This window comes from Centroberyx affinis, unplaced genomic scaffold, assembly GCF_046629955.1.
Source record: "Centroberyx affinis isolate AG114_WGS23_722 - 3 ecotype Tasmania unplaced genomic scaffold, CSIRO-AGI_Caff_v1 ptg003356l_1, whole genome shotgun sequence".
Lineage (NCBI taxonomy): Eukaryota > Metazoa > Chordata > Actinopteri > Beryciformes > Berycidae > Centroberyx > Centroberyx affinis.
The window spans coordinates 351,962-374,482 of record NW_027281350.1 but is presented as its reverse complement, the minus strand read 5'-3'; the positions used below and the strand labels follow the sequence as shown (position 1 = coordinate 374,482).

At 43.1% G+C, this 22,521-nt stretch overlaps 2 protein-coding genes across 2 annotated transcripts in view; both read left to right on the top strand.

Annotated features, from left to right (window-relative positions):
• The window catches only part of pdia5 (protein disulfide isomerase family A, member 5), a 48,384-nt gene extending 41,436 nt beyond the window's left edge, over positions 1 to 6,948 (top strand). Inside the window, exons 15-17 of the mRNA XM_071538853.1 lie at positions 177 to 247; positions 6,044 to 6,178; positions 6,868 to 6,948. Coding sequence (XP_071394954.1) covers positions 177 to 247; positions 6,044 to 6,178; positions 6,868 to 6,948 — 287 coding nt within the window. The remainder of the gene's footprint in view (positions 1 to 176; positions 248 to 6,043; positions 6,179 to 6,867) is intronic.
• Positions 6,949 to 13,949: 7,001 nt separating this feature from the next.
• Positions 13,950 to 21,351, top strand: sec22a (SEC22 homolog A, vesicle trafficking protein). Its single transcript, XM_071538851.1, has 7 exons — positions 13,950 to 14,050; positions 14,868 to 15,078; positions 17,138 to 17,301; positions 18,159 to 18,338; positions 19,467 to 19,585; positions 19,948 to 20,013; positions 20,382 to 21,351. The coding sequence occupies exons 2-7, from the start codon at positions 14,897 to 14,899 to the stop codon at positions 20,580 to 20,582; spliced, it is 912 nt and encodes a 303-aa protein (XP_071394952.1). The 5' UTR covers positions 13,950 to 14,050; positions 14,868 to 14,896; the 3' UTR covers positions 20,583 to 21,351.
• The last annotated feature ends 1,170 nt before the right edge of the window (positions 21,352 to 22,521 follow it).

Below are 22,521 nucleotides of genomic sequence, written 5' to 3'. Positions count from 1 at the left end.
AGTAAATGACGAATGGTAGTAATTGTGTCTGTATCTGTGAATGCTCGCGCGCTAGTAGTATCATGTTTACATGTCTGTAAGACGCTGTGTGGGACGTGAAGCTAGAGGTCACTCTGTAATGTATCGTGATGAGCCTGAATGAAATAATTTCCTGTCTGTGTTGTTTCCTCTTCCAGGGTGTCCTCACTGTAAAAACGCCGTCCCCCACTTCACCACCGCTGCAGAGCTCTTCAAAGAGGACCGCAAGGTAAGTGTTCCTCATACACACGTACTACACACCTGGCACCCACACTCCCTAGCATGTGATGCAGATCTGATGTTTTGTTACCAGTGTGAACAGCAAAAACCTTCAAGGATTTGCATATTTTAAAGTCCCCATGAAATGAACTCCCATTATTTTTACTTCTGGAAAGCAGAGTATCTTTCATGGTGACCTCATGCAGCACTAGTAGTCATAAATATAAATTTCTAACCAATAAAACCATCAGATTTTTGAACAGTTGCACCCCTCCTTACTCCTCCCATCAAATAAAATTGCCTTTCTCTCCCTGACTCATATTCCATTGGTTTAGACTTTGGAATGATCCCTCACTGTTATGTCCCGCCCCAACATCCTGTTTCAACAGGAGATGCATCAAATTAAGGAAGTACAGATGCCATTTCATGGGGTCTTTAAAATTCCAATCTGGACCACATCGGTATGTGGCACAAAATCAGATATCCGAGGCATGTGACCTACATGTGACTTGTCAGTGTTGCCATGACAATAAGTAAATCTTACTTCATTCACTTGGGACAGCATCATAATTTTGGCGGCACGGCAGCTTGGCTGAGCAGCGTTAACATGGAGGAATAAACAACAATGGGGGGAAAAAGCATAACAGCCGACTTGATTGGTATTTGGTGAGACACCTCAATTCAGTCAAAACTCGAAGGCACATACCATAACCGAAATGTGTTCAAAACAAGCGGGAGAAGCGTAGCTACAAAAATGGACGTGACATCATTTGTTATTGTTACTCTGCGCACGTTTTCAACATCGCTGTCACTTCATATTGTTATCAGATACGGGTTACATCCTAGAATAGATATGAACAGTCATCCAAAAAATCAGATAAGAACAGCAACTCGGAAATGAGCATGAAGGCCTGCGGTGTGATTGTAGCCAAATATTGCCTACTCAAAATGTGTGCGATTAGGTTTTGAAGCAATGGTAACCTGCAACCAGCTTCCACCTCCTTCCTAATTGTCCTGCACATGTGTCAGTTAAGGAATTTGACCACTTATCTTAAACCCTCATAATCTCGTCAGATCTACTGCACACTGGGGGCTTTTGGGGTTATTGGAGGTTCATAGACTCACAACAAGACGCTCTCATCCTCCTCTTCCATCATCCCTACTCCCTCCCATTCCTTTCCCCTCAGGACACTCACTCCCACTCCTACTTTTTCCCCGTTAAAACCCTCTGACTGTGGCCTCAGTATTTCCAAACCTCCGGACCCTCCCTTTACTGTGTGACTCACTCTTACACACACACACACACACACACACACACACACACTGAAAGAATCTGGGCGCGTGTCTGGCGACACTCAGCGCTAACATTTATCATCTCAAACAATAAAAAAAAAAAGATGTCAAGTTGTTTTGTTTTGATTACGAAGACGCATCGTATCTTAATATCAACCACACATATTTGTTCCATTGGCTCTCAGGCAATGCAGCGCTCTCATTTGTTTGGAATTTTTCAAAATCAATCTCAGATGGTGTGAAATAGTGACGTGTGCTGAACAACTTTGTTATTGATATTTGCGAGGCAACTTTTCCTGATAGCATTTGCACCGCAGCAGGAGAGCTGAAGTGTACAGGTCTGCTCCCCTTGCCTTGGATAAGTCTTAGTGGTGAATCTGCAGTGGATTTGGACACAAACAAAAAAGCACCATCTTCAGTGACTCCAACCCCAGCTCAGACAGTGCTGCGCTTCAGTTGCAGAAAAACTCAGCGCAGTTGGCCTAGGCTGCTGCTTCAGGAGCTCAGACATGCCTTAGTCTGTCCCTTCAGTCTTAGAGTAAACACTGAACTGGACCAAGACATCATCAGCAGTAAATTAATGGGTTCCACAATATAGCTTTGACCATAACTCATATCAGTCAGATAAGTTTTCTTTGATGACGGAAAGGGTCTGCTAATAATGAAACCTCCACAAGCTTATGAACCAGGGGACCATCATCTCCAGGTTAGATAAATATAGAAGTTGAAGATCTCTCCAACCTCCCCTATTTGTCTTTCCTCTCATCCTTCCTCCAGTGGCCAGTGGAGGTGTGAAGTGGTGGTTGAACAGGACTAACTTTGAGAGTAGGGCATGCAGTTTCTGGTCCATCCTCTATTTATAAAGCCTAGCCCCAGTGTATTGTGCCAGGCTGGTGTGGATCACAGTCTATTAGCTGGCTTCGCCTCGTTTACCAAAGACAAACACAACAAGCTTAGCTCCGGCTTTGAAGGCGCCCCAATTAAAACTCCAGATTCTGTGCTGTTTACAGCGGGGTCGCTGTGCACAGAGTTTGTTGTGAGCTGTGTTTGTCTTTTGCCCGATTCAACTAAATAGTAGCAAATAAAGGTGAGCATTGGCTTGAAGTGCTCATTTCAAAGAGCTGTTTGTTGTTACTATAATGAGAACACTGTATTGTATCAGGAAGTTCTTCTCTGAGGGGTTCGCCTAATAGCAAGCTAATACAGTGTTAATGTTCTTGCTTTCAGCTCTTCAGCTATATTGCCGGCTTATCTTCCCTGCAAGGCAAACACCTCCCTACTAATGCAGCTAGCTACGCATTTAATGCAGTAAACTGAACTGTACCGACCTGAGTTGAACTTTGTTCCCCTGTCCTGATAATATACACTCACCGGACACTTCATTAGTTCAACTGCTCGTTAACACAAATATCTAATCAGCCAATCACGTGGCAGCAACTCAATGCATTTAGGCTTGTAGACATGGTCAAGACGATCTGCTGAAGTTCAAACCAAGCATCAGAATGGGGAAGAAAGGTGATTTAAGTGACTTTGAACGTGGCATGGTTGTTGGTGCCAGACAGGCTGGTTTGAGTATTATATACAGAAACTGCTGATCTACTGGGATTTTCACACACAACCATCTCTAGGGTTTACAGAGAATGATCCGACAAAGAGAAAATATCCAGTGAGCGGCAGTTCTCTGGGCGAAAATGCCTTGTTGATGGCAGAGGTCAGAGGGGAATGGCCAGACTGGTTCGAGCTGATAGACAGGCAACAGTAACTCAAATAACCACTCGTTACAACCGAGGTATGCAGAGGAGCATCTCTGAATGCACAACCGGGTGCCACTCCTGTCAGCTAAGAACAGGAAACTGAGGCTACAATTCGCACGGGCTCACCAAAATTGGAAAAACGTTGCCTGATCTGATGAGTCTCGATTTCTGCTGCGACATTCAGATGGTAGGGTCAGAATTTGGCGTAAACAACATGAAAGCATGGATCCATCCTGCCTTGTATCAACGGTTCAGGCTGGTGGTGGTGGTGTAATGGTGTGGGGGATATTTGCTTGGCACACTTTGGGCCCCTTAGTACCAATTGAGCATCGTTTAAACGCCTCAGCCTACCTGAGTATTGTTGCTGACCATGTCCATCTCTTTATGACCACAGTGTACCCATCTTCTAATGGCTACTTCCAGCAGGATAACGCGCCATGTCACAAAGCTCAAATCATCTCAAACTGGTTTCTTGAACATGACAATGAGTTCACTGTACTCAAATGGCCTCCACAGTCACCAGATCCAATAGAGCACCTTTGGGATGTGGTGGAACGGGAGATTCGCATCATGGATGTGCAGCCGACAAATCTGCAGCAACTGCGTGATGCTATCATGTCAATATGGACCAAAATCTCTGAGGAATGTTTCCAGCACCTTGTTGAATCTATGCCACGAAGAATTAAGGCAGTTCTGAAGGCAAAAGGGGGTCCAACCCGGTACTAGCAAGGTGTACCTAATGAAGTGGCCGGTGAGTGTATATTCACTCTGTACTATTATGGCCAGGAACTTTGTTGTGAAGGACTTTGAGAACCCAGCTCGTACTCAGTATTCAGCACAGTATGAGTACAGCTCTGCACTTCAATGTGAAACCGGTAGCCCAGATTGGGGCCAAGCCAAGCAGTAATGTGCAGCTCCTCTAAAATTTGACTATTGGATCAATGAGATGATGCGGGGTCCTCCGTCGCTTGAAGATGGATCAATAGCGGAATTGGCTGCGGACCTTTGAAAAACAATCCCCTACAACTTCATTTTCTGCTGTCAATTCCCAGCAACTCTGATTGATTACACTCAGGGATGAGCAGTGGGATGTGGGTAGTTACAGCATGTCCCTGGTCATTGCTGGTAAAAGTACTCGCTGTATCTCAAACTTTGTCCAAACTGTTTTCACAACTCAGAAATAGTCCAAAGAAAAGGGAAAATTCACATTTAGAATGGTATTTGTTGGGGCACTGCCATAGGGTGCCAGGTACATAAAGAATAGGAATTGTTTACGCAGTCTTGTCAGCTAAATTTCTGTTGACTATTTAGCTTTTTCTTGAGGTGGAAACTTAAGTACTGCTGAATATACACCGCTGGCAGCAGGGTCCGTGAAATCATCTTGGCATGGGAGCACACTGAGGCCTACTTAAGAACACCTGATTAGCAGACCGTGGAATAGGACTATCCCTTTTGTAGGCTGTAGCTTCCCCCTCTGATCTGCAGAAGACTCTATTCTCTCCCTGTCAGAAGCCCGTGTGTTCCTGGATGCCCGGCGTGCTGACGCAGACGAAGCCGACACTTAACAACAAGCCATTCATCTCCCAGTGTGTCAGCGCTTATGCAGATGCTCAACATCTAAGTGCTTGTTTTTGAAAAAAAAAAAAAAGGTGGCGTGTGTACTGTATTTCATAATTAGGACAAGCAGCTTAATTGTTGGTTCATGGTAGGACGCACAGAGATTGCTGCTCAGAGTGTCTAATGTGTTTTGCTTCTACAGCAGATCTGTCATTTCCACATTCAACTGGAGGGGACGGATGGGCAGGGGGTGATTATTTGATGGTGACAAGTTCAGCGTGCAGCGTTCGGCACCCAGAGAGCGGGTGACATTTGAGCTGTCCAAAAGGACACGCTGAGCGAGCCATGTATCAGCCAGGCGGCATTTACGCCTCATTGGGGCCGCTTGTCACTAATCGATGCAACAGCCCCGCGACATAAATCTCCTTTGTTGTTTTTATGTAGGAGTGATTGTTGTTGTTGTTGGTGGTGTTTTTTTTTTCCACCACCCACTCCACATGGTTTAGCCGGAGAGGAATGTATCCGTGATTTTTTGTAACCCGGAGAGAGAAGCTGGCCGGCTAAATGTGGAGGAGCAGAAAGTGTTGAGCGTGAAAAACGGCTCGCTCAGTCAGTGCCAAAGCAGCTGAATGCATGTAAGCACTTACCGTAAATGTCCATTTTACAGTAGATAAATATCGAGTTCTGTATTATCCACTGTAAAATCCCTTTTTTTCTTTGTTTATACATCGTTTATAGTATTTGATCTACAGTTATAATAAACAGTGAAGCAATAATAAATAAAAGCCATTAAAATGAACAATAAAAATGCCAGATGTGAATTAAAAACGGGGTTACAGAAATATAAAACTGGAAAATAAAGTGAAAATATGAAGCCAAATCGTATATAAACTTGACTGTACAATGTTTTAGGAGGTGATTTAAAAGATGATGCTGATCTTGCCAGCCTACAATCCTCAGACTGGGTGTTCAAAAGCCCACCGGCCCAAACAGCCTTTCCTTTGGTCTGCAGCCTTGACTTTGTTATGGCCAGGAAAACCAACACTCACTTTATTTTTTATTCTATTTTCCTATTACTGCATATATGATGTGTAAACTTACATTTCTCCAGAGCAAATTCCCACTCATCTCACCCCCATACAGCTGTTATGCTATACTTTGAACAACAGTACATTGAAGATAGTTGCTTGTTTATTCCTCAGATTGCGTACGCTGCTGTGGACTGCACCAAAGGACAGAACCATGAGCTTTGCAAGCAGGAAGGAGTGGAGGGCTACCCCACCTTCAACTACTACAACTACGGCAAGTTTGCTGAAAAATACAATGGAGACCGTGGGGTAAGTTCTACTATATATCTCACCTGCTCTCGTCTTTGTTTCTTTCACTTACTGACTGACTTACATGCACACAGACTTCCATTCTTAACCCGGTTACTCATTACCTGGTTTTGTCATACTGTTATTATGAGAAACCTGGTTAAGATGCCCGGATTACTCTCATAAACTAGTTACCGTGGCATGGAAATATCTTGCTGCTTTCACTGTTGGTTTTCACTGTTTTCACAGACTCACACAGGGTTATGGGTACATTTTGATGTCAACAAAAACATCACAGTGAGCAATATTTTTACTGTTACGATTGCAGTTGGGAGCATCATTTTTTTCCCCTGACTGTATTAGACGTAATCTACTGTTGTGCAGACAAAGAGGGCAACTGGTGGCTGCACTTTTTCATAGCTTTTTGCTGGTGGACCATTTTATCTGTGGACAGGAATATTCTGTGAAATGATTTATTCATAGCAACAGGGATACTCAAGTGCATGGTGTCAAAGGTTCATGTAAACGGCTTAACCTGAACAAGACTTTAACCAGAGTATAACCAATAGGCGGTTCACTCTGTGCATGTAAATGAAGATGTCATGATTTGGTCTGTGTCCACTTATTTTAACCCCGGGTGCATCACTAAACTAGAAAGAAATGTGTTGTAATCGTTCTCTGACCCTCCCTCTCTCCTCTCTGTCTCACAGGAGGCGGGCTTTACAGGTTTCATGCGCAGCCTAAGAGGACGGGACCAGGAGAAGGTCGGCAAGAGGAAGGAGGAGCTCTGAAGGCGGCGGGCGGGGGTGGGTGGGGGGGGTGGAGCTTGTCGTTGCACTGTGACCCTTGACCCTGGCAAGGGCCCTATCAGCACTGACGTGGGAGACTTGATGACCTCAGTGAAAGGCTATTTTTTTATACCGTGGTGATCACGTTTGTAATAATACCAACAGAGTACCAACAGTCAAACCGACCACTCAAGACTTTTTTTTCATGGATATTTTGATTGGGGGGTGGGCGGGGGGGAGTACACAGAAAAAAACGGATGATTTTTTTTTTTTTTCTCGCCCAAATACTGTGACTGCATATGTGAAAAGCTACACCTTATACTGTATCTATGCAATACCGGCCCCTGCACACCCCAGTGGGAGTCCGTGTGACTGATAGAGACCCATGGTGGATGGCAACATTAGCTAGAGGCTGTTCTACCTAATCCAGGCCTATGAACCCCCCACTCTGTCTCTAGAAGAGGAATATGCTGATAATGATATCCATCTGTTGGTTCCAGTGTTTTTGTACAGAACCTCCATGTCTGAAGTCCAGAACCATCCAGAATATTGCTTTGTTATACTCACAGATCAGTAGGCAAACAGCTGTAATCAGCATTCTGACAAAGCCCAATGCCACATTTTAGAAAATGTGAACTGGTACAGTAGGTCCAAGATGATTGTTTGTTTTGTTTTTTCCTCACAGGTTTATTTTTCAGTGTGGTACCGCATTCTGGCAAAAGCTGCGTCAAGTAAGGCAGCTACCTAGACCATGTGATCTAGGTGAAATCCAGACCAAAGGGGCAATATTTTGAATGGTTCCAGGCTTTCATGCTTAGTCTTGCTTTTAGAAAGAAATTCAAATTTTTGTGTCGCTTAAAACCGTGGCCTTAAAATGTGTATCAAAAAAAAATGAATCACTGGAACTGCGGACAGATAAAGTGATACGAGGCTGTAAAGCATAATGTAAGAGGTGGGGAATCAGAGGCCTGGTGCCTTTGCACTTGTTTTAAATCATGGACCAGAGCAAAGGGAGGAAAATCAACATGAGAAGGAACATGAAATGCCAAAAATTACTGTGCATTGCCCTTTTGATATTTACACGCTTCATACATTTCCAAACATTAGCGTTCGTCCGAGGCCTCCTGTTCTTGCTGTAGTGAATATGCTTAGTATTACCTCTTTCCACTGTTCTACATTCAGAATGGGATTTCATCAATGTTTCAGCAACTGTAGGGCTCATTGACATAATCCAAATAAAGGCACGGGAGGAGGGAAAAATACGGGGGCTGAATATTGTATGTTGATAATCCAATGTCCAATACATGAATTTCCCCTCTGTCAATGTCAATAATTGTGAATTCAACACAATATACCACACTCCCCTCTACACTCATGCAGTGGCTGTGTAATTGTACATTGTTCAGGGAGATGCTGGGATAATTCAGACCTCTGGTTTACACTTAGGAGATTCAGGGTATTGGTTTAAGTCCATGTGTTTGTACCCCAGCTGAACAATACCAAGGAGCCGAGAACATAATTTGCCTCCTCTTCTGGAAGCCCAATACCTGGAGAGGCTCGCTCTTGAAGTGAAGATACTCCGGCCACTAACGGCTCAATCTGTGGCAGGAATGGATTGGCTTTGGATTAGGATGGACAGTGTGACTTCACAGTGAGTCCAAGGTGTAACAAAGTCAATGAAGTCCCCAGACCCCCCCCCCCCCCCCCCCTTCCTTCACAGAGCCCGGCACCATCATCGATACCGGGGCCGTTATCATTACCTATGTGGCGACATTAACGCTGTGTGTTTTCAACTCCCAGGCTCAAGCCGCTATAAATATTTAAAGGCTTATCTGTAGCAGAACTTGTGTTTTATTATTCAAGACTTTGGTTTCTTTCATTATGAATAAGGTTCTCAGGGATAGCGAAACACAATTAAAGGGAACTAGTTTGTTTGTAATTTGCATTCCAGCTGGATGTTTTTGAGCCCTTAGGTCGCCAAATTAAAGATTGTTTACATTTGTATCCCAAGAAAAAGAACAAAATGCATAGATTGAATCGTCCACTTTAGGGTTCCTGTGCTCTGCCATGGCAAGATGCATTGAATAAGACATGTTGGGCCAATAGACCATAATGAACCATTTCTTGATAAGCGTTAACATTGTGATTAATGGGCTAGTTCCGAGTGAAACTGTCTCAAATGTTCTGGCTGGCACCAAACACTGTTTTTGTGTTCAGTGTTCAATGTGACTATTACGTTTCATGGTATGCAAAAGCAGGACTTGCTGCAACATCAGTTGGAAGAATGCTTTACAGAGTTAGGTGTTGACGTATTGCTGTAATTAGGTGTTCGGTTTCCGCTCTTGTGGGAAAACAATTACCTTTGTTTACTCTATCCATTTGGGTTTTTTTCTTTAGGGGCCTCCACAGTGCTATTACATGTTTAATGAATATTAATATAAAGACCACCTCTGTCTTATCCCAAAGGTATCCATATTGTGTGGGAATTTGTCATACTTATGCCAAGAAGTCATTGTTGCCTTTGTTGATTTTTCTGTGCCCAGCCATATGTACAGTTTTGCCCCTTACAATAAGGACCTTGCGAGATAAAAAGAATAAAGTCTTACATTTCCAAAATGTTGTCAGTTGTTACATTGATGTGCTGTCAAGACTTCTGCTCTCTTTCTGCTATTCCGAAGAATAGTACCTGAGTTTAAAGTAGCAAAGGTCATGGCTGAAACTCCATGTAGCAATAAGATAAATTATAGCCAGATGCATAACGTGTTGACTTAGAAACTTTGCATTGTGGAATATCCAGAGCATGAGAACCTATTTTAAAGTAATCCAACAACACCAAGCTAGTCTGTCAGCACACAACAATAAATAGAGGCTGACCTTGTGGTGTCAGTGGGCTGATGGACAGGCCTGGTGAAAGCTCTTTTTGTGCTCATGTGTTTTGACGCTTTTCCCAGTTCTCCGTCTCAGAAGGAAAACAAATAGACGACTAGCAGCGCTCAGCAGAACTGACACTGATGGCTTTACTGTGAAAAATGACTGAAAAATGGCACTGGGTCCACAAGTGACCCCTCTCTGATAGTGATGTCAGTGAAACTCTTGTCATAGCTCCCTTGCAGAGCAAAGCCTGAGCCTCTGTATTTCCAGGAATGCAAGCATGTTAAACACTGCGAATCATCGCTTTTGGGAAAAGGGTCCTGGGAATCTTTCATTTAAACATTAACAGGATGCACACAGTTCGCCCCAAGGCTCGTCAAAACTGAAGAGTGACTTTGGGTCTGAAGTTTTTCTCTAGCCTATGAGTAATGCAAGGCTGCTTGGACAAACTGCTGTTGTTGGGATGCATGCAGTGTTGAGCTATAGCAGGCTGATTAATGTCCGTGAGCACAGGCAGAAATACCCACTCAATCCCAATTTCGCTCTAAAGGATTTTAGAGGGGGCAGAACACTTTTTTTCACGCCTGGTAGCATTGCTGTTGGTGGAAACAGGGTTTTCTTGGGTGGCAAGGATTTTAACCTGTGCAAAATGAACATAAGAAATGGAGGGCATAGGGTTGTTAATACAAAGTCAAAGTCTGTCTCAGATTTAAGTTGTCTTAACAAAAGCCATTTTCCCTTTATGGGTAATTATGTTTTGTGCTGTTCAGAGTCTCATCTCCTTGACCTCCTTCTGCACTCTGCATCTTATCTGCCTGCCTCTCCTCCGCCTCGCGCCGCCTGCTTCTTTGTGCTCTCTTTATGTTCATTCTGTAATGCAGGCCCACACCGTGCCCTCCCGTGTATCAGATTCAGTCTTTCAAAAAGCTGCTTTCTGTTGTTGATTTTGTTGGTTCCTTCTGTGCAGACATTGATCTCGCACCCTGTTATTTTGCTGTAGTTTGGAGATGAACTGCATCGGACGCTATTCAATATGCCGACACTGGGACAAATTGGTCCAAACACCAGAAGTCAAAGAAATAAATAGACCCCTGAGTATCTGCTTGGGAGAGATAACGATTTTCTTTTGCTTTTTTCTCAAGAGGCAGTGATCAAAATGATTTACACCGCTCGCTGAAAGATCCATATGCTCACTTTCTGTGCAGCTCAATGGAGCTGTCAGTCAACAGTGAGTAGTGCAGCATCCTTTTTTATGATATGCTGATAGAAATTGGTAAATTACAGTTTGGGGAATCCATCAGAGTCTCACCGGGAGTCCTCAACCTTGATTGCCTGGTGACACTATCAATAGAGAAGGAATTGCCCTTTGAATGGATTGCTGCCGTGCTCTCAAGACAAAAACAGGAGCTGATGCAAGACCATGCACGCTAGATTCACAGAAATCCATACATGTGTGTTGAATGGTGAGAATTGATTGTCAGTATTTCAGGTCGGATCGACCTAGGGTAAAGGCTGTCTGTACAAGCCTAAAAGGTTTCCAGATATTGAGTCTTATTTGGCAGCAACTGAGCAGCCTGCATACAGCATTGATTTACAGATGAACTGCCATTAGTAGTATAGGCGGTTAGACAAAGGCATCCATAAGGAGCAAAGTATTCCTTGTTACCTAACCCTCAACCCACTTTTCCCATGTTGAAGACGCTGTATCATGTCCCATTTTCCTATTGCATTTACCTGCTGTGTCATGTGATGGACTGACATTTCATCAGATCTGGTCATTGTATCCACTGTGGTCCAATAGAGGCAGTCTGGTATTTATCAAGTAGCTCAGAATAGGAGCAATGACCTATGAACGTTTCTTTCTATCCGATCACCCTTGAGAGCAGAGACAATGCGTATGTCAGCCAGACACTCTGTGTTGACAGGCAGTCACAGTGTTGACAAGTGCAACCACAGAGTCTTTTGTGGTTGTTTCAAAAATATTTATCATTAAAGTAAATCAATATAGAACATATGCTTTTAGTGTTTTGTGTCACCAATGTCAGATCTTTGTCACCACCATCTGATGGAATTTTTTCTTGATTTCCTCTGCAGACAAAAAGGTTTGATCTATTAAGAGACTTACTTTTCCAAATTTCAAATGTGTGTTTTTTTTTTTTATCTTAAGCAGTATTGTATTGTATCCTTTATTTAAAAGACAAAGTTGCATAGTCTTGAAATTTGAAAAGGCGGCTATTTAGGGAAGCGCAACACCTGAGCAAAAGTCAATATCAGCAGTATGGATGATTATGGGGCTTTTAACCTGTTTGACACAAAATAAATCAGATACATTTTTTTAATAAGTCTATTGATACTCAAATTAGGTAATTCTGTGACAAAAATTCATTTTGTGAAAAAAATGGTCGAACCAAAACAAAGTTTGAGACATAAGAGATTGTTTTGAAAAATGTTTTTCTATTCATCCCCATTCTCGAGAATCCCTTGAATATGTATGATGACAACATCCTCGGAAACGGAAAAAGCAGTGGACACTAATACATTTGCACCTCTATTTAGACTGTGTCACTGTGAATGACACTGCCTCCCTCTTACCTGACACTCTCTGCACTGAACAATCCCCCGGACCTGTGGCTATTCATCAAGCTGTCAGTAACAGCAGACATCCATCATCCAACTTTCACTCTGTGTGTGTGTGTGTGTGTGTGTGTGCTTCTCTCCCTCTCTCTCTCTCTCTCTCACACACACACACACACACACACACACAGACACACACAAGGGCATAAGGGTGCTGAGGAGGTCCCTTCAGGCTGATACATTGCCTGGAGATTGCATGGGTGTGTGTGAAAGATGAGAACACTAACTGTCTCTGCATTGCTGCTTCTATTTCCTCCTTTAGCCGTAGTTGTGCTTTGCCCTCTTCTAACTGGGAATGTATGAAAATAGAAAACAAAATGCTGATGCCAGTGAATGTCCTACTTCAGGTTTGAGTGGAACATTAAAGCTTGGCAGGCTCTGGGTAAACATTATTCATTTTTCATATTATTTTTTTAATTTTAACCATAAAAGATTCTGAGCACAAGATTCTCGGATTAGGGTTCATTTGTCACTGGCTGCCACTGGGAGAGCAGCAACTGGGGCAGCTAGCAGAGATCAGATTAAAAATGGGACCAAAATATAGTTAAAATCTAACATATGAAACATAGTGTCTACCACAAAATTAATGATCTCATGAATATTAAGGAATGTTTTTAGAAGAAATTTGTATTTGCAGTCCATCACCAATGTTTGAATGATGAATGATCCAATGATGAATCTTATTTAATCTCATAGCACATGAGAGGGTTACTGAGTTTACTGGGTCCCAATATAATGTTTATTGTTATTATTTGGCTCAGTGGCTGGCCGTTCCCAGACCTTCACAGGACCTGAAAGAATGTATATCAGCGAATTCTCAATTTAATGAAGAACTGAGGTTCTCTGAAAATCATTAACAACTTACTTCCTAAATGGTCTGGGGTGCTTCAGAGCTGAAAACTACTGTAGTTTGTTGTAATTGGGAGTTTAAGGCTTCTGAACCTTCTGATGTCACGGTCCCCCAAATAGATGCACATTAGACCATGGACCCCATTTGATAAGACCTTGTCCTTTGCTGTTGGATATGAATTGGTACAGAATCACTTCACTGTCTATACTGTAGGTAGCTTGATAACCACAGTGGGTACAGTGAAACCTCTCATCACAACAGTCACATACTCATACATTCTCACATTGAGCTAATCTCTAGTGAGCGAAGTAATAGTGAAATTAAACTATACATTATATGTTGGGGACCCCATGGAAGCCCCCCAGGGGCCCCTGGAGGCCCCCAAACCTTCTTTGGAATCACTGGCTGCGGGTACTATAAAGAGAGTACCACATAGCCCTCCCTCCCTTTTGCATGAATTACCACGATCATAAAAAGCTTAGCAATCTTCTAATCGATGTAATGTACTGAACAAAAGTCCAATTAGCACTTCAAAATTTCTTCAATAGCAATTTCTGGATGAGACAAGCAGCATCGTTTTATTTATTTGTGGTGCTGATGAGAGGTTGGCTTTACCCACAATCCATAGCGAAACAGCCACGTAAACGTAAGAAGTCATCGCTCCAGCTGGCTAGCTATCTGTACAGTTACACAGCTGCACACCAGACTGCCAGGAATTCACTTCCAAATGATGCTACACTCACTCACCAGGTATTAAAGGCCTATCGCAGTTCGTCAGACATATACGTTTCTTCAGCTTCGCTCATAATGTTGCCTTGACCAGTGGAAATAAAAAACTAGCTACTAGCCTGCTAACGTTAGCTAGAAAGGCAACGGTAGTAAGCTAACGTTAGCTAATTTAGCCGCTAACGTTACCTTGCTATCTAACCTAGGCTGATGCAGGTGATTATACACTAACGTTGTTACAAAGAGGACAACTTACAACATGAAGAGTTTCGACATAACCAAAATCTGTAGCTAAAGCTAAACTCAGGCTGGCGGTGAATTGACTTAGCTAGTTAACTCCTCTCCAAAGTGACTGAAGGCTGCTAAACGTTTGCGTCTTTCTCCTGGCTAAAAGTCGTTGTGGTGTGCTACTGGCCTGACGTTTGATTTTCAAACTATTGGGTTATCGAGTTTTGACATGAATGCTGTGAAGGTACTCGGGCACAGCTGTCGCCGCAATGCCTGCCAGCGTTTCCTCAAACGCCCCTCCTGTCTCTAGAGCTATCCATGGTTCTGATTGGTCTCATGGTTCTAGCCCACAGAAAGACAAACACACCGGGACTGGCAGACAAGTATTTACTACTGGCAGACAAGTATTTACTATAAATCAGAGGAATGTATTTGTTAATATGTTTCACCAGGAAGTACACATACACAATGGTGCAATTTGATCGCTGAGTTAAACTCATGGATCCTTGCTATGCCGGCTAATAAGAAAAGTAACCATGTCTGCACTCAACCATTAAGTATCAAATTTAAGCTGTCTCTCAAGAACTTTTTCCCTTTCTCCTTATGTGTGCAGGGCTTCAGTGAGAGTGCAAGAGCTGTAAGATGTCGATGGTGCTGTTTGCCTCTGTGGTGAGGGTCGGGGATGGCCTGCCCCTGTCTGCATCCACTGACTATGAACAGGACAAAGGGCTGCAGGAGACCAAGAGGCACCTCAAAGGCCTCTCCAAGAAACTCAGCCAGTTCCCTGACCGCTGCACACTCAAGACTGGCCAATACAATGTCAAGTAGGTCTTATGGGATGGTGATTTAAATTCCCATTATTTGGTTGCGCTATGTGGAATAATATACAATTCAGTCAGAAATGCTTACATCAAAGGAGTTTGGACCATTTATAGCAACAAATGGTTATACAGTTGAATTTGTCAGAAAAGGCTTTGCTCTTGAGGATGCTGCCCTAATGAATCCAAGCAGCATGCAAGAGATTCTGCGGGGAGCACAGCACAGCACAATAAAAACCCCAGATATCAGACATATCACTGAAATATGAAATCTACATAATGCACAAGGCAAGAGATGCCATCACAAGTATGATTAATAAGAACCCAGAACAGGAGGAGGCTGGGGTGGTGGAGGGAGAAAGCAGCACCACCAGTAACAGCAGTGTGTAGCAGGCAGAGACTGTAGTTAAGCAGCATAACCGGTAACAGCAGAAGTGGCATGAATGATCAGCAGAGTGAGAGTATGAGCTGTCAGATTATAAAGACCACCTCATTGACTTGTTTGAATGTGATTGGTCATTGTAAGTGTCAGCTGATGGCATGCATGACTTCAGTGTTCTGCCTGAATTCATGCAATGCTCCATTTAAATGAACTCCAGACATTTAAACTGTCCAATTAACTAAACAGGCATAATAAACCAAATATACCTGATAATGTTCTGTTAAATGGGCACAATTGTTGGATTTCCCTCAATGATAAATGTAACCATTTCAAACGCAAATACAACTGCACAGGATGTGGAACATATTTGTATGTACTTGTTACATATTTTGAAAATTATTTTTCATAGTATTTAGGATGCATAGTACTGACTGTGTTAGTCATCTAGTTCACTGGTTTGATCACCCTCTATTTCCAGCAGAACTGGATTAGTGACTGTCTACCGTATTATCATATTTTAAGCATAAAAGCATCCAAATGATGAGTCTAACTTAATGTACTTAGCACATTTTCAACTCATGGTATATAATGCTAACTATGGATGATCAAACAGTCTACAGTTGACAATTTTGCTGATCTTTTCCTGACCCCTTCCACACTTTTGGTGGTAAATATTTGGAAGTCCTTTAATATGAATGGTTTGACAGCTAGGCTGTCATCTAAGATGTCAGAGTGTTTTTAAAAGTCCCACTGGGGCTTGAGGAAACGCTTTGAAACTCTCTCAAGCACTGTTTGTTATGAGCTAATTAGTCTCATTAAGGCAGCAGACAGGATCAGGCATCTATGAGCAAACTGCACCCTCTGACGACCAGAGTCTCCTTTGATATGGGTTACTTTAATCAAGACAAGCCATCAGCAACTGAGGAAGAGAACAAAGACAGAGAAGGTCAGAATGAGCCAGGCAGTGTTTTAAGTCACTGGCTAATCTATTCTGTGATATATTGGGCCTTTTAGAGGCTGCGTGGGCTGTGATTCCAGTACCCATGCCACTCCACACACAGTATTTGCCATCATCCAAACTTGAGAGAGTGAGGTGCCTGCCCTCCTCCATTAGCTGTGTATGAGTCATCTTGACATCCGAGACACGTAAGCTACTGTACACAGAATGACAGATACTGGCAACTGATCAGCGTCACCCTTCAGATCTCTGTTGCAGTTCTGTTTTGGCTCATCAAGCCACAATCATCACTTCAATTTGCACTGTTTGTAAACCACTGTGTTGCACATCCATTTAGATGATGTTGTGATAATCTGCTTTCCCTTAAATGTTCTCCCAGCTATTCAGATAATGTGGGAGTTTTTATATATCTTTGGAATATTATTTACCTACAGCATATTAATAGACACCGCAGAGCTGAAGAGTAGACTACTGAAGTGCATTTGAATCTTGGTGTGAAATGATGTATAATTAGCCATTCAGAAGATGTGAATTATCTTTACAGGCAGAAATATGCTGGATAGTGTTTGTACTGAAATGCAGGTTTTGTCTGTGCTTGTGTTTTGTCTATAAGCTGCACTGTATTTAGCATTGGTGTCCTAATTACAATATTCCAAGGTTTCCATCGAGAGAAAAGAGCGCAGTATGTTAACACAATACTGTGTCTGTGTGTGTGTGTGTTTCAGTTTCACTAGCTCGCTGGGCGTAGGATACCTGATGGTGTGCACAGAGAACTACCCCAACGTGCTGGCCTTCTGCTTCCTGGACGAGCTACAAAGGGAGTTCATCGTCACCTATGACACCAAGCGAATCAACAGCGCCGTGCGGCCATACTCCTTCATTGAGTTTGGTGAGCTCCCATGGAGTTTAATAGCAGAAAGATTTTTAACGCTAAATGTCAGATTTTGATGTCACCTCTTGCCATTACAATCAAAGAGCAAGAGCTTGTTTAGCTAACATCAACATCATACAGGGAGAAATCCATTGTGGAAGAGGCAGAGATCCCAATTTCTCCACTGACAGTAGTTTCAATAGACCATATGCAATGCAGCCACAAGACATCGGACATGGGACAATGGGTACAGCTCTCAATTTTTGTTGACTGGAAAAACTCTGCCCTACACAGCTAAAGGGCAGTAGCTGCATAAGACCAAGACAGAGTGATACCGAGAAAATTATCTTCATTATCTTCATCTTCATTATCTCCTGCCCTGACAATATTCTTGGTACAGAAGGGGATAATATATATATATTGTTTAGTAGCACCTATGGATTTAATTTTTGTTAAAATGAAATATAAACTTGAGTTATGACGTTTGACCTTTTGAAAAACACAAAAGTCGGTACTGCTGGTTACCTTTGTAGGGCAGCTGAATGGAACAAGTTCAGGCACGTTCTCTGGGGGTTGTCGAAAGTCATTCTGGGAAATGTATGTAGTCTCTAACTGAGTTAGATGTAGGTGAGGCAGGTTGAGGGAAAGTGGGTGCACCAAAAAAGTAAATTATAACACTTCATCACAAAATACCTCCTGGAATGCAATGAACATCACAGATTGATGATATATAACAGTGCAAGAGCATCCAAGGGTGAATTTTTCCTTTAAGCCAGAAACTTTTTTATGCACGCATGCATATATTTGCTGATTTCAGTTGCACTTCAATGCTGCCTGTATTGTGACCCCATTGTTGTGCTGATTGCCACCATCAGACACCTTCATCCAGAAGACCAAGCAGCGCTACAACAGCCCCCGCTCCCTGTCCACCAAGATCAACCTGGCAGACATGCAGACAGAGATCAAGCTGCGACCGCCCTACCAGCTCTCCCCCGAGGACCTGAGCTCCATCAATGGATTCTCACTGCACACCCCCTCCAAGTATAAGGGCATAGGTAGGGCACCAGTTGGCTACTACACAGTGGCACTCCCTTCTTGATACATGCCCCATCCTAACATGAGAGAGGTTGGCTATTGTAATGGTACATGCTGCAACACATAACGTCTGAATAAAAGACCAAATAAAGGATTCTGGATGATGTAGCAATTTACAACTAGCACTCTCTACCAGCACAGGAATAGGACTATTTTGATTTGTGTGATTCATTTCATTTCACAGGCCCTCTCGCTTGTCTGTTGTGTCTCATCCCATATTTTCAGCTGTAGGGTGATAGACCAGTGCGCATCAAAGCTATGAATTGTTGAAAGTGTGCTTGACGTGATGTTTTAAGGTCCATTTAGTATATACTGCACCTCACATAAGCATTAGCAAAAGCCTCATGGAATGATAAGTCGTTCATTTCCATGCATACATTTTACTGCAGTCCTAAATCCTTCATATAGTCCCATAGTAAGCCTATGGATACCCCCTATGGTCCCATTTTTGCACTGTAATGCATTGGCATGGCGTGTTTGGATTTTGAATTACACTAGAAATGACTGGAATTGGATTGAGGTTCACTTTAATCACATGAAAGCAGGCTGCCTCTCTGTTGACGGCTGTCTGTGCCGGGCAGATAGATATCAGTGTGTAATGTGTTCCCTTCCATTCATGTGGATTTGCTCAGTCTTGCGGCTCCACTGTTGTCCTGTGGCTGAGACCCCTCGCCCCTCCGAAAACCAACCCGCTCGTACGCACCATCAGCTGCCCCAAGCTAAGTGATGCTGTCCTGGGTCACTGGTGCTGTTGTATTCCCCCTGCCGTTCACTTCAGGGCAGCTCCACGGCTTGTTCACTTTCTGTTTGTTGCCCTTGTCACCCGCCACCTTTCCGATCACATTCATCATTTTGTCCTGAAGGATGAAGAATGCTCAAAGAATCAGACAACCGTGGCGCATCATCCTGTTTACCATACCAAAATGTCTTTGGAAGGTAGACGATTTAAAAACAATGTGCTGTGCTTTTCTTCAAAATTCTACGACCTCCACTTGATATGGTGGTTTTTGTACCAAAGTGTTTCATAAAAGCATGATGAATGGTTCATTGGCAGTTTTTGCTAAGCCTATAGTACCCTCTCTCCCCAGCTCCCACTCAGATGCTGGAGCCAGTGACCCTGCCTGGTATTGTGTCCTGTGTGCTCAGTGTCCTCTGTGGCGGCCTCAACCTGCTGCGAGGAGTCCATGCTATAGAGAGCATACTACAGGTGAGGAAGTGTCTGAGCTGAGTATCTGAGATGAAACAGACTCTGTGTCTCTCAAGGGGTTTATTGGATTTGACAGAATTGATTTGGCTTTGGTAATGGATGTCAGATTCTTTGAAACTAACCAGCGCGCTTCTCTCTCCATGAGAGGGATGTAAATGAAAACTGCAATGGAGGACTCTCCAAACTCTCCTCTGCATTTTATATACAGTGTATATATATCATTATATCATTATATAAAATATATAATTTATATATATACATGTCATATTGGTTTCATGTAACCTTGTGTAGACATGGCTGGCTAGTACTGGAAAATAACCTTTTTCTCTCTTTCGTTCGTTCTTTCTTTCTTCTGTCTCCAGAATGACGATGAAGACTTTAATTACGTGATTGCCTTCTTCCTGGGCACGGCGGCCTGTCTGTATCAGGTAAGTGATAGTCTGCAGTAAGAGCAGCCCATCAGTGGCTGACTGAGTGACTAACAGCCCTGTACTTTACAGCTCAGCAGCTTGTCAGCTAGACTAACATTAGCAAAGCTCAGTGCCTTCCACCTCAGTAACTTCTTTTAACATTTTCATCAGCTCCTTTGTGCACCTCCTAATGCCAAATGGGGCCCCCACAGGTATTTAAGACCACAAATTGAAAATCGGATGAAAAAATGTTATCAGGCTGGGGGTTTTACACAGCAGATGTTATTGTCCTGTGAAGGACAAATTAATGCTGAGAACATGTCATTGGTCAATGTCAGTCACAAAGCGTGCAGCATCTTAATTCTTTTCTGACTTTCTCCTTTCAGTGTTACCTGTTTGCCTACTTCTCTGTCTGGAGGAACAGCAAGTCCTTCCTGGCGTTTGCCCTTATCTGTCTATCCAACATGTATCTGTATGAACTGAGGAACATGTGGCAGATCCTCTTCCATGTGACGGTGGGGGCGTTCATGACCCTGCAGATCAGACTCAGACAGCCGCTGGGCAAAGCCCCGGACTACAACGTCTGACCAAGGCCCTCGGCAGAAAGGACCACAAACCTTAAAATGCCCTGCCCATGTCCAGGAAGTGCAGCTGACTAGACTGCACAGGCCAGCCAGGGGACAAAGCTTCCAAGTGAAAAATAACCCACAATCCCCCCCAGTACAGGAAGAGGAGACAAAAATCTTAAAGCACCCGCTGTTGTCCCGCTCACTCCACACCACCATCAGTCCATCCCAGTTCAGGACTGTGACTGTTCACAACATGGACTGTCTAGGAGTGAACTCTGCCATAGCCTGATTCAGTCACAAATCTTATTGGAATGTGTTTTGGGGGTCCTTTCCCTGACAAAGATATTAACATTTATTCATTTCAGAGCAGCCATAGGTTTGGTCTTGGCTTGGGACTATGCAATGCAGGCTGATGTGTTTGCTCTCTCAACATGGGCATATTCTCTAGCGTTAGGACCATGCTCATTTGCTCAACTATCTTATTTTGCAGATTTTTGTCACATGCTGTAGACATTTTATTCCGCTATTTATTTGCTGACTGACTGTGCATTGACATGTTGTCGGTGAGGCTTTTTACAGATTTTATTACAGTTGTATTTGGAATTGTTTTGTGAAATTTGTGTTATGATTTCTATGCAGATTGACGTATATGCATCACAAAGTGTCTCTTGCTCTAACACACACAAACAGCCTGTTAACATTCATATCCTACTCCATCGCCCACACAGCCTCAAGCGTATGCCAGTGTCAAGTGACTATGTTAATAAACAGGTCTACGTTAGCAGCACTAACGATGCATAGTTGTGTTGTCAAAACCCGGAGGCAGTCTGTGTCATCTGAGCAGCCTCTGGCGTGGTTTTCCTCCCGCTGAGCCCGCCGTGACAGCTGCTGATGAAGAGGCAAACTCGCTATCCAATCCCCTCTCCCCTTGTTATGCACATCAGCACCATTCGCATTTAACGCAATCACCATTAGGTCGGTGCATTCACAGGTGTTAGGCAGCGCATTGTTCAAATGTAACAAGGGGAATTCTGCAGAGATTTTCAGTACTCTTGTGCCATCCCAACAAGTAATATCAAACAAATGGAGAAGGCAAGAGAGCTGGGACACGCCTTGATTTGTCATTGTCAGTGATTAGGTCAACAATCGTGCCGATGTTGTCGTAATGTTTTGTTGGGGGTTTTTTTATATTCTGCGTCTTGATGGACAGAGATAAGAGAATAGTCATCGCATGAAAAGGAAAGTACAGCCACAGCTCTGCTCCGTGTCCATCTGGCATCTACACTACATGTCTGTCTGGGGACTGCTGCAGTGCTTCAGCCTCATATGATTCATCATCCCTCTCTCTCAGACTGTTCTATGACCGCACAGCTTCACAACAGCGGTACCACACCTACAATGACCTAATGGCTCTTTTCACAATATGGCTCCGATCTGATCGGAGCTGAAATGTGCTTCGCTGGCTTCGATTATTTGTTTTCACATTCTCCTTTCCACAGCAATTACAGCTATTCCAGAGAATGTGTATCCAGGCCAGCTTAGTTTGGCTCTGAATAGTGTGGGTCTGCTGGGTGACATGAGTAAGTGAAATACAGGGCCTGTAACTGTACTCATTATACACATTATATAAGATGAGCTGAACTTTATGCCTGAGGGGAAGTTTGGTAGATGTAGTTGTAGACTCACTGTCATTTCACATATTGTAATAATGATGAGTTATTCTCCTCTATATACACATCCTTTAGTCAGATTTCCCAGTCATAATAATGTGTACATCATTTTGAAGACTGACCTTATCCAGTCTTCTAATCTAGCCAAAAAATGAAGGTCTAGAAAACGTTCCAGAATTTGGAAATGTAAAATGCATAGGAGCCCCGCAAATAGGCCCGTCTTAAATTGGTATTCTGCCACAATGCCTGTCACATGCTGGAAATATTTGCATATCAAAAACTAGAAG